At 30.4% G+C, this 11,679-nt stretch overlaps 3 protein-coding genes across 5 annotated transcripts; 1 reads left to right on the plus strand and 2 right to left on the minus strand.

Moving 5' to 3' along the window:
• Nucleotides 1–209: 209 nt before the first annotated feature.
• On the plus strand, nucleotides 210–10,912 carry LOC100740200 (poly [ADP-ribose] polymerase tankyrase). 3 transcript variants are annotated; one of them, XM_033320341.1, is made up of 13 exons: nucleotides 210–367; nucleotides 3,733–4,047; nucleotides 4,636–4,838; nucleotides 4,925–5,250; nucleotides 5,339–5,592; nucleotides 5,670–6,003; nucleotides 6,108–6,238; nucleotides 6,315–6,543; nucleotides 6,624–7,009; nucleotides 7,085–7,291; nucleotides 7,644–8,170; nucleotides 8,257–8,606; nucleotides 8,704–10,912. In XM_033320341.1, the coding sequence occupies exons 2-13, from the start codon at nucleotides 3,855–3,857 to the stop codon at nucleotides 8,942–8,944; spliced, it is 3,381 nt and encodes a 1,126-aa protein (XP_033176232.1). In that variant the 5' UTR covers nucleotides 210–367; nucleotides 3,733–3,854; the 3' UTR covers nucleotides 8,945–10,912. The 3 variants fall into 3 exon arrangements, with proteins under 3 accessions (XP_033176232.1, XP_033176230.1, XP_033176237.1); XM_033320339.1 differs by lacking the exon at nucleotides 210–367 and having other exon boundaries at nucleotides 3,618–4,047; nucleotides 7,085–7,537; XM_033320346.1 differs by lacking the exons at nucleotides 210–367; nucleotides 5,670–6,003; nucleotides 6,108–6,238 and having other exon boundaries at nucleotides 7,085–7,537.
• On the minus strand, nucleotides 241–1,228 carry LOC117151585. Its single transcript, XM_033320434.1, has 3 exons — nucleotides 891–1,228; nucleotides 616–834; nucleotides 241–538 (listed from the first exon to the last, which is right to left on the minus strand). The coding sequence occupies exons 1-3, from the start codon at nucleotides 1,207–1,209 to the stop codon at nucleotides 378–380; spliced, it is 699 nt and encodes a 232-aa protein (XP_033176325.1). The 5' UTR covers nucleotides 1,210–1,228; the 3' UTR covers nucleotides 241–377.
• Nucleotides 1,322–2,560, minus strand: LOC100749461. Its single transcript, XM_033320476.1, has 5 exons — nucleotides 2,474–2,560; nucleotides 2,101–2,398; nucleotides 1,875–2,028; nucleotides 1,644–1,786; nucleotides 1,322–1,554 (listed from the first exon to the last, which is right to left on the minus strand). The coding sequence occupies exons 1-5, from the start codon at nucleotides 2,558–2,560 to the stop codon at nucleotides 1,322–1,324; spliced, it is 915 nt and encodes a 304-aa protein (XP_033176367.1).
• Nucleotides 10,913–11,679: the final 767 nt, after the last annotated feature.

Consider the following 11,679-nt stretch of genomic DNA (forward strand, 5'->3'; position numbering starts at 1 on the left):
TATATAATATCTGGTAATATGCAACTGGTCTCCCTAAATATGCATGGGAGAGTATGTAAGGATAAACATGTATGTGAAGTTACACGAATCTATCTAAAAAGGAAAGCCTATAAAAAGGAATTGATATGTATCTTGTAACAGAGACAAATGGTATTCTTATCTCTATATATACACATTTTACTTCAGTATTCTAAGCAGTGTTGAAATTATTAAACCAAGAAAAACAAATTGTTGTGAAAATAGATTTTTCATTAATTTAATTTGAAATGTACATATATATTATACAACAAATACATTATTTCCAATTACTTTGGTGTTTACTTTTTCTCAAATTGCATGGCATCCTTGTAATGTGGAACTACTAATTGTAAGTTGAATTAAGATTTAGACATGGAAACTACAACATCCGCAATTTTACAAGAAAGATCAAAAATATCTTTAATTGCAGCATCTATATTTATCTCTTGTGTGTTTGGAATTTGAATGCTAGATTTTTTTGGTGTTATATTTCTATTTGGAGTAGATGCTGCATTATTATCTGAAAAGATATGTAAAATTTTTATGCTTAAATATACTAACATATTAGCTTTTTTCTTTGAGAACATTATTACAAACTTTTCAAATAATTCTTTTTTCTATCACTAGTGGAAAATAATCTAGAATATTTTGGAGAAACACTGAGTCTATTAACAGAGGTTGTTTTGTATACTAATTGTTTTTGCGGAGATTCCCAGCTTGGTGTGACACTCTCTAGGCTATCATTAACTTGATATCTTGTTGATCTTTCAAATGGAATATTGCATTTGTGTCTTTTAAACAAGTATTTATATTTCCCTAAAAATAATTTTTTAAATATTAAAGTTTACTATTTATCTGATAAGAAACCTTACCTTGTATTGGAGAGACCAATATTTGATTTGCTATCTTTTCTTCCCATATATAGTCAGTACATAAATTAAGTTCTGGTGAATTTAAAATTGTGTCTAAACCCATAAAATTTAATATATCTTCATCTAATGTATAATTTATGGTTTTTTTTTGTAAACTATGCTGTATATCGTATAAGTTATTAGAAACTTGTTTCATAAGTTCTTCAAATGACTCTTCTAGAGATTTAACTGTTTTACAACGCTGTATTATTTCTTTATCACAATTTAATATATCTGATGACTTATCCACTTTTAAATAATATTTTATTTGTTTTAGCATTTGATCAAATATTGATAATAGGATTTTAAATACTAAACATCTTTTTATGTATAATCCAGTACCAAGCTTTAAATTAAATGCATTATAAATTATTTAGATAACTTTCTAATCCTTATGTGAAATATACTTTAATTTTTATATTTTTTACCTGGATATTGTTACTTGAATACAACAAAAGTGTTTTACTATTTATTTTTTGAAGATTTTTCCCATCAAGGAATATGCAGTTTACACATAAATTTGAAATTAAATTTTGTAATGTGCTACTAAAAGTCTCTAGCTTTTTAAGCTTCAAATATTTTTGGTTTAAAAATTTAATATTTTGAGCAACACTTCTCTTCCATGCTGAAAATTTATAAATTCGTAGATATTACAATTTAGTTTTAAAATTACCTTAATTATTAGTATAAAATGTTATAATATCAAATACAAACAATTTATAATTTCTGTATCATCAATATCCATTAATCGCTTTGTAATTAATGAATTTACTGGAAGCTTAGATATTAATTTCTCTATGTTACTTTTTACTTCAAAAATAGCAGTCTGTATTTTTATTAACTCAATAGCGTTACACCTAAAAAAACAAAGTTTTTATCTAACATATATTTCTTGAGATTTTTATAATATTTTTGAGATATAAAATAAAGATATATATATTTCACCGCATGTACTGTTCAAAGGATTTCAAACTTAATTTTGTGTTTTCATGAAATTTAGAAATAGTATTATCCTTCTCTATATTTTTAATGGTAAAATATGTTTGAACTATATGCTTACTATCACCAATATTAGGAGCTTGTAATAATTCAATTTGACCTACACAGAATTAATCATCAATGTATTAGCAAATATGAATGATATTAACTTATGTCAAAAATAAAAATTTACATGTTTTACTAATGTAAGCTTTTAAGCTAATTTCTGATATTTTCCACATAAGAATTAAAATCTTTTTTCCCCCTGCTTGTAGCAAATGAGACATAAGTACTGATGGAAAATTTATATCTGGATTCTCATTTGCTAAAACTGCAAAATATTCCCTTATTTCCATACGGTATCTTTTCTCATCCATCTTATTCAGAATTGGCCATGTAACCATTTTTTTAAATCGTTTTGCATTATGCACAGATAAGAGATAATGGGAAATGTGAATAAAACCTGTGGTATTTGGTTTGTCAAACATTCCCTATACATTGTATTATATAAAAAATACTAGTATTATTGGTAGTTATATAAATAGGTTTCATTTTCCTAATAATACCTTTTTAAAGTGTATTGTACACTCATAGGATGCAGGTACAACTTGCATAAGTAAAAATACATTTTTATAAAACGATTCATTAATCATACTGTACTATTTTTTTAATTATATTATTTTATAACTGTACATACAACATACTACTGTTATCATAAATTAAACATATATAAGTTGTATTCCAAAGGCATTCCAAAGACATACAAAGAAAATATTTGTGTACAAAATATGGATTCCTTATACATATATATATATATATATATACACACACACAAATATATATTGTTAGTTTATCAGAAGACTGACAACTAAAGAAAGTAATTATACAATCTTTAATAAATGTTATTTTATTGCGTATTTCTTTCTATTATATATTATTATATACTACTATATATATATATATATATATATATATATATATATATATATATATATATATATATATATATATATATATATATATATATATATATATATATATATATATATATATATATATATATATATATATATATATATATATATATATATATATATATATATATATATATATATATATATATATATATATATATATATATATATATATATATATATATATATATATATATATATATATATATATATATATATATATATATATATATATATATATATATATATATATATATATATATATATATATATATATATATATATATATATATATATATATATATATATATATATATATATATATATATATATATATATATATATATATATATATATATATATATATATATATATATATATATATATATATATATATATATATATATATATATATATATATACATATATATAAGAAGAAAATTACAAAAAGGATTTTGAATCATAATATTGTCTTTGTTAAATAATATAATTTTATCAAACAATTATAACATCCCTATTCTAGAGAATAATAGATTTCTATTTTATATAACGAGAGAAGACTATGAGTATCTTTATTCATTAATTTCTTATATCATTAATACTATTATAATACTAAATATACAGAGAAGGAATATTACATTTTTAAACATTATAAACAGTTTTCAAGAAATACCATCATGGATAAAAAAATATTTAATTTCGTAATGCCTTAAGTTTTCTTTGAATGTTACTTTTGGGTGCTGAGGCCCTTTCTTGCATCTAGATCCAACAATACAATTATGTACTAATTACTAATACTAATGTACTTCATGCTATGGGACTTTTAAAAAATGATCACTTCTGGGTGTAAGGCGGCGCCACTAGATTGTACCATAGCAACTCATCTCGGTGTCGTCGTGAAAGCTTTCAACACTATGAGCCATACACAGTGAAGTGTATCTGTCGGATAGTGGCGTGAAAATGGCGGTGTAAAATGGCAGGACGTAGATCGACGTTGACAAATGCCGATTCCCTATCGGGATCTGGAAACACCGATCCTCTTAGGGAACTGTTCGAAGCATGTAAAACCGGAGACCTTGCAAGGGTAAAGGCGTTGGTTACACCGAAGACGGTCAATGCTCGAGACACTGCCGGACGCAAGTCCACCCCTCTGCATTTTGCAGCTGGTAAGCATCATTTTTGCATCAGCTTTTCTTGCTCTTTTGCATTGATAAAATCCAATATGCAACTTGGAATTTCCTTCGATTCATAGCCTCCGATTGAAACCATAAGATTTCGTTGTCATGTCGCGGACTTAAAACAATTCGAACACTTAGTTCTCAATGTTGTCATATTACCATTTGAATAATTCTTTCGAAATCGAATATATTTATAATGAAATTTAAATATATTTTGTAGTATAAAAGAACTAAAATAATTATTGCTGGACACAAACTCATATTTTCTACATTTCACAAATGAAGAACATAATCTTTGTACCAAGTTTTCTTATCCTTCTACATTGATAATACCTAATATATAGTTTAGAATTTTCCTTATTACATCACTTATGATTGGCAACGTACGATTTCATCGTTACATTAAAAGTTAAAATAATTAGAACACTTAGTTTACAATGTTGTCATTTTATAATTTAAATAATGTTATTTGAAATAATGGAAGATAAACATATTTTTTATAAGAAGAAAAGATTGAGAAAATTGTTGTTGTTAATATTGTGTTTCTAATGTTTATTTTTTATTGTTAATATACAGGTTATGGTAGGATAGATGTAGTAGAATTCTTGTTGTCTGCTGGGGCATCCATTCAAGCACGTGACGATGGAGGTCTACATCCCTTGCATAATGCTTGTTCTTTTGGACATTCTGATGTTGTAAGACTGCTCTTAGAAGCAGGGGCTAATCCAAACACTAGAGACAATTGGAATTATACACCTTTACATGAAGCTGCAATTAAAGTATAATTTTATTCCATTCGATTTACTAATTTTCATTTAATTTCAAGACAATTTTATTAAATCTAATATACTGATTATTCTAATAGGGTAAAATAGACGTGTGTATTGCTCTGCTACAACATGGAGCAGATGCCAATATAAGAAATACAGAAGGGAAAACAGCATTAGAATTGGCAGATCCTGCAACTAAACCAGTATTAACAGGAGAATATAAGAAGGATGAATTATTAGAAGCAGCAAGATCTGGAAATGAGGAGCGTCTTTTACAACTTCTGAATCCTTTAAATGTAAATTGTCATGCGAGTGATGGCAGAAGATCTACTCCATTGCATTTAGCTGCTGGATACAATAGGTCAAGACTGGTGCAAATTTTATTGCAAAATGGTGCAGATGTGCATGCAAAAGATAAAGGGTAAATTTCTCTTTAACTCCAGCATTATCTAATGTAATTATTAAAAGTTGACATATGAAATAATTCGTTTCTAATGATTATGTTATAGAGGTCTTGTACCACTTCACAATGCTTGTTCGTATGGTCACTTTGAAGTGACTGAAGCACTTCTTAAACACGGTGCAGCAGTTAATGCCAGCGATTTGTGGGCATTTACTCCGCTACATGAAGCTGCTAGCAAATCCAGAGTTGAGGTGTGCTCGTTGCTTTTAAGCGAGGGCGCCGATCCGACTCAATTAAACTGCCACAGTAAAAGCGCCATTGACGTAGCCCCGACATTGGAATTACAAGAAAGATTGACATGTATGTTTCCTATGTCGATAGTACTCTTCTAGAAAAGCACACAGAACATGGTTTTGTTAGATACACTTTAATTGTAGACGAATACAAGGGACACTGCCTCTTGGATGCCTGCAGGCAGGCAGATCTTACTAAATTAAAAAAGTACCTGTCCCAAGAAGTTGTAAACTTTAAACACCCATACACTGGGGATACACCACTGCACTATGCCGTTGCATCTCCTTATCCCAAGAGAAAACAAGTAATAGAATCTTTAATTAGGAAAAATGCTGCCTTAAATGAGAAAAATAAAGACTATCTTACACCTCTTCATGTTGCTACTGATCATTCTCATTATGATGCAATGGATGTGCTACTTAGACATAATGCAAAAGTCAATGCTTTAGATGGATTAGGGCAAACTGCACTACACAGGTACTGTGAATTGTCTAGAACATTTAAAGTTTTTTTATTTCTTCATTTTATGATGAGAAAATATATGATTCTCTTACTTAAAAAAAATATTATTGCATAAACAGGTGTGTTAGAGAAGACAATGTGCAAGCTTGCAGAATATTGTTATCATACAATGTTGATCCATCTATAGTATCACTTCAGGGCTATACTGCAGCACAAATAGCTGCAGAAAATGTCCTTAAAATATTACAAGGTTCGAAACTAATTCACTACAGATACCAAATATTTTCCACCTGAAGAATGTTTCTATTCTCATTTTTATTTTACAGATCCACCGAGTGGCACAGACGACGCGGAAGCGCAGCTATTAGAAGCGAGTAAATCTGGCGATTTAGCGGCAGTAGAAAGAATTTTACGGACAAATCCATTGGCTGTTAATTGTCGAGACTTAGATGGTCGGCATTCCACACCGCTGCATTTTGCAGCGGGATTTAATAGAGTGCCTGTAGTTGAATATTTATTGGCACATGGAGCAGATGTACACGCCAAAGATAAAGGGTTAGTAGTTCGTTATACAATTTATTATATAGTTATTTAAACACAATAATCAAAGAAAGTATTTAATTTTATATATTTAGTGGACTCGTTCCTTTACACAATGCCTGCTCTTATGGTCATTATGAAGTAACGGAATTGTTGGTAAAACATGGTGCATCTGTAAATGTTGCGGATTTGTGGAAATTCACTCCACTTCATGAAGCTGCAGCTAAAGGAAAATATGAAATAGTTCGCCTGTTATTGAGACACGGTGCAGATGCCACTAAAAAGAACCGAGACGGTGCAACACCTTTAGATTTAGTAAGAGATGATGATCAAGACGTAGCCGATTTATTACGAGGGAATAGTGCACTTTTAGATGCAGCAAAAAAAGGAAATTTAGCAAGAGTACAGCGACTTGTTACACAAGATAATATTAATTGTAGGGATGCACAAGGTCGTAATAGTACTCCATTACATTTAGCCGGTAAGTCTCTTAATTTTTATCTTCCTTTTTTTTGTATTGATTCACGCAATATAACCTGCTAATACCTTAATACAGCGGGATACAACAATATGGACGTAGCCGAGTTTTTGCTTGAACGTGGAGCAGATGTAAATGCTCAAGATAAAGGAGGATTGATACCTTTGCACAATGCTTCAAGTTACGGTCATTTAGATATTGCCGCATTACTCATCAAATATAATACCGTAGTAAACGCTACTGACAAATGGGGCTTTACACCACTTCACGAAGCAGCACAGAAAGGTAGGACACAGCTATGTGCCCTTTTATTGGCACATGGCGCGGATCCTTTCTCGAAAAATCAAGAAGGACAAACTCCTTTGGACCTAGCTTGCGCTGACGATGTAAGATGCTTATTGCAAGATGCTATGGCTTCACAGCAAGTAGTACCGTCAATACCGTCTGGTAACAGTGGCGTCGGAGTTGCCATTAACTTAAATAGTAATGGTAATAATACTATTAACAGTAGGCCACCCAGTATCGTTGCGGGTAAATGTATTTCAATGATACATCTACAATTACAAATATATTTGTATGTTTATATATATATATATGCGTGTGTATATACGTGTGTATATCATTGAAATTTGTTCAGTTCCAGTTACACCACCACCACCACTTACTCAAGAAACCGTCATTATGCCTTCTGGAACAGCTATGACTCTATGCGTACCACTTGCTAGACCATCTTCTTGTTTAAGTCCAATGCCGCCATCTGAGACGTGTTCTGAAAGAGATTCCAAAGATTCTAAAGATAATTCGAATATTACGACTGTAGCCGGTTTTCTTCAGAGCCTTGGTTTAGAACATTTATTAGAATTGTTCGAACGTGAACAGATTACGTTAGATATATTAGCGGAGATGGGTCACGAAGATCTGAAACAAGTTGGGGTATCCGCGTATGGTTATAGACATAAATTAATCAAAGGCATGGAAAAACTTTTAAATACAACTGCCGGTACTCCGTGGCAACCGACTATTACACCGGGGACGTTATTAGTAGACTTATTAGCTGAAGATAAAGAATTTCTAGCTGTTGAGGAAGAAATGCAAAGCACTATTAGACAACATAGAGATAATGGCCATTCTGGTGGTATATTTTCTCGATATAACATAATTAGGGTAGGTTTGTTATACGTGATTGTAAAATGTATACTCGAATAATAGCTAACAATTTTAATAATTCATTTGTGATTTTTCTAAAATAGATACAAAAAGTGCAAAATCGTAAATTATGGGAACGTTACGCGCATAGAAGACAAGAAGTTGCTGAGGAAGTTGGTGCAGCCGCGCCTTCTTCTCCGAGTACTGGATCCAGGACTACTCCTGGATCGAGCTTGCCACAGGCGAACGAGAGGATGTTATTTCATGGTAGTCCATTTATTAATGCGATCGTTCAGAAGGGTTTCGATGAACGACATGCGTATATCGGCGGTATGTTCGGCGCCGGAATTTATTTTGCGGAGCACAGTAGTAAAAGTAATCAATATGTGTATGGAATATGTGGAGGTACTGGATGTCCTGCTCATAAGGACCGAAGTTGTTACATTTGTCATAGGTAAGCATATAGAAACGAATAAATTTTGAACTTTAAATTATTCTAAAATCATTATTATTATTCCTTACACTTGTAATATTATGTATATCATTTACAGACATTTATTACTCTGTCGTGTCACACTGGGAAAATCATTTTTGCAATTTTCCGCGATGAAAATGGCTCACGCACCGCCAGGACACCATAGTGTAATGGGTAGGCCGTCCCAAGGTGGTTTAGCTTTCCCCGAATATGTTGTCTATAGAGGTGAACAAGCATATCCGGAATATCTTATCACGTACCAAATCGCGAGACCTCAGCAAGAAAGTGGTGGAAATGAGAGTGTCGAAGAACGGTGATCAGAAGAGTCTAGCCCAGCGGCAAGGTTTCGAAGTCTTTGTTGCTGTCAGAGACCTCGAACGTGTAACACTCTGTCTTGAATCTGGTTGAAACAAATTACGATTTCGTTTTGGAATCAATTCTTCCATTTTTTATCTTCTTTAGCTGAAGTAGGAAAGGGTTGTTCGAATGAATCTACAATACAGTGATAGATAAATTTTATCGATATATAAGTATATATATATCGGATCTATTTGTTCAACGTTGAAAAGAAAGAAGACAATTGATAGGACATTTAATTTTTAGCATTTATTTTGTGATAATATACTGGTCTAATTAGACCACGCAATCGTATACATGCCTGATTATTGATGTATATTGACTGCAGTGTACATATATCAGTATGGATTAGAATATATCGAAGACCAGCATGATTTTTTATGTAAATTTAGGTGTCGATGAACGTGTTTATCTTTATATTCATACGTACGAAACGATGTTTCAATCATCACATCTAATTGTCGATTGATTGCAGCGTGATGTAAAATATCTTTAAAAAATCGTATAAATTTGGTGAAAAAGAAAAGCATAGTATTTCTATATCTTTGTCAATTTCAAAGTAAATAATTGTGCTGGTTAAAGCAATTACTTCAATTACATGCGTTATGGGTAAAGTTCGTGAGCAAATATTTAATTTGTAAATAACTAGAAATACGTTGTAAGTCTTCATAATATAATCATGAGCACAATCTGCGGACTAAAGTCAATTTGTTATTGACAAAGTTCTAAAAAGGTATATCTTCCTAATATAAAGATCAATTTATCGAATCGAATCTCACAAATGATTCCGTTCATGGTAGATTAATTAAAATGATTAATACAACGAATGGTATTATATTTAGTATTCGTATCGTTCGCACATAAAGCTTCGTTTTATCGTATAAAATTCAATTCAAACTTTCACATGAAACTAAAGTTTGGACTTTACCTATAACATGTATATACGTAAGCGAGTATTTTATATATTCGGTTGATATTTCGGACACAGAATAAATTCACTCGTGTTGTCGACATTATCAACAGGGTTCCTATAAGCTCGTAGCAATTTCAAATACTGTACATAAATATACATTTTATTGTACGTATATCTATTTTTCTCCACGATATACTTCGATTACATTCTTTTATCGTGTTTTTATTACTCTTCTATGTATAAGTTTGGATTCTTTTCTCAGGTGATGAACAATATATGTTACACTTTCATTTGTCAAATTACACAACGAAGCCACTCTTTTCTTGTACGTCTATAGCCGTGTAAACATTAAAATTACGAGTAAAAAGTCGACAAATATTTTAATGTGAATCGTATAAACTAATTAATATATCATAATTTTGTATATTTTATTCTATTATATAAAAAAAAGAAAGAATATCAAACAAGATGAACTTAATGTTCTGTAAACAAAAAACTATTTTCATTATTATTTAATGAAATTGCTAAAGAGATCTCTTTAGATAATAGGGATAACCGCGCTTTAATTAATTCGCGCAATTAATTCACGATATTATTCATACACATATGCGTTCAATATGGAGATCACATCTCTTAATACTAATGGGAAAAAAGAAGTATGCGAATTTACAATTGTACGTATGTGAAGTACAAGAAAACAGATGTTTTTACGATATCCGAACATGCTCTTAATAATTATTTAGGTGACGGTTTTTATTTATGGGTGTATATATCGAATATATGTGTTCGTTAAATAAGTGCTCAAGAAACTGATGCAACAAATCAACATTTGTTAATTCTGCGCTCTTACACGAAGACACGAAGTAATCAATTATTGTAAACTAACACATGAAAAAATTCTGTCCTTGTATTTACTGTATTCGACAGTCGACAACGTATTCAATTTCTATGCTTTGACTGTAAGAAGATAGACTGATTCTAAGAAAGAAAAAAATCGTTTTACTGTTACATCCGATTTTACACTTTCATTTCTTCGTTTTTTGCCTTACTACTGATTTCATAATTTAAAAAAAGTACGTACATCAATGTTTCAATAAACGTAACTAGACGATAGCAATATGCGAAAGAAAACTAATGAAATATAAAAAATTAATACTTTTTCTTCGTGCACTAATTTCTTAATATTTTGTCGTGTTCTTAGCTATATTAGATTTTCGTTTGTAATCTTTCGTTGTTAATGACAATGGATTTAACGGAGCAAGCTAGAGTATAATAGAAAGTTTTACATTGAAGAAATGCGACAGTGTCGTATTACCAAAGGAGCTCATTTATATCTCCGTTTATCCATGTCTCAGACAATGATGAAGAAGCAAACGATTCTGTTTCATTTCTACGACGTACAGTCGTTAGATAATTCGTATTTTTTCACAAATTATACGTCATCGATGCTGTTACATTACTGAGAAAATGGGGTATTACTAGTTTTTCTATTTTATTAAACCGCGTAATTTTCAAGCTTTCATACTTATTCTTATCAAAAATATTGTAAATTACTTATTACAAATTTTATGGGGTAGTCAATCATAATCCTAGTTTATTTTATGATTTATGGTTTTTGGGTATTTATGACCTTTGCAATCAATCCTCTATTATAAAAGATGCCTTAAAGAAATTTAAATATGGCGGCCAAATAGTGAACTGGCTCTACTTTATAGAACCGAGAATCTTATCTAAAAGTAAACAGAACGTAGTATGATAAACCAATTCCTTAATATGTATTAT

Source organism: Bombus impatiens, unplaced genomic scaffold, assembly GCF_000188095.3.
Source record: "Bombus impatiens unplaced genomic scaffold, BIMP_2.2 scf_0020, whole genome shotgun sequence".
Classification (NCBI taxonomy): domain Eukaryota; kingdom Metazoa; phylum Arthropoda; class Insecta; order Hymenoptera; family Apidae; genus Bombus; species Bombus impatiens.

What these genes read in the sequence shown, in the direction of transcription:
- LOC117151585 (XM_033320434.1), bottom strand. Translation starts at nt 1,209, where the DNA reads ATGCTAAAACAAATAAAATATTATTTAAAAGTGGATAAGTCATCAGAT. An exon ending in ATTGGTCTCTCCAATACAAG is followed by an intron (nt 835 to 890) that starts GTAAGGTTTCTT and finishes AATTATTTTTAG; the next exon opens with GGAAATATAAATACTTGTTT. An exon ending in AAAAAAGAATTATTTGAAAA is followed by an intron (nt 539 to 615) that starts GTTTGTAATAAT and finishes ATATCTTTTCAG; the next exon opens with ATAATAATGCAGCATCTACT.
- LOC100749461 (XM_033320476.1), bottom strand. Translation starts at nt 2,560, where the DNA reads ATGATTAATGAATCGTTTTATAAAAATGTATTTTTACTTATGCAAGTT. An exon ending in GTACAATACACTTTAAAAAG is followed by an intron (nt 2,399 to 2,473) that starts GTATTATTAGGA and finishes TACAATGTATAG; the next exon opens with GGAATGTTTGACAAACCAAA. An exon ending in TGATACAGAAATTATAAATT is followed by an intron (nt 1,555 to 1,643) that starts GTTTGTATTTGA and finishes ATAAATTTTCAG; the next exon opens with CATGGAAGAGAAGTGTTGCT.
- LOC100740200 (XM_033320339.1), top strand. Translation starts at nt 3,855, where the DNA reads ATGGCAGGACGTAGATCGACGTTGACAAATGCCGATTCCCTATCGGGA. An exon ending in ATTACAAGAAAGATTGACAT is followed by an intron (nt 5,593 to 5,669) that starts GTATGTTTCCTA and finishes CTTTAATTGTAG; the next exon opens with ACGAATACAAGGGACACTGC. An exon ending in AGTTGTTACATTTGTCATAG is followed by an intron (nt 8,607 to 8,703) that starts GTAAGCATATAG and finishes TATCATTTACAG; the next exon opens with ACATTTATTACTCTGTCGTG.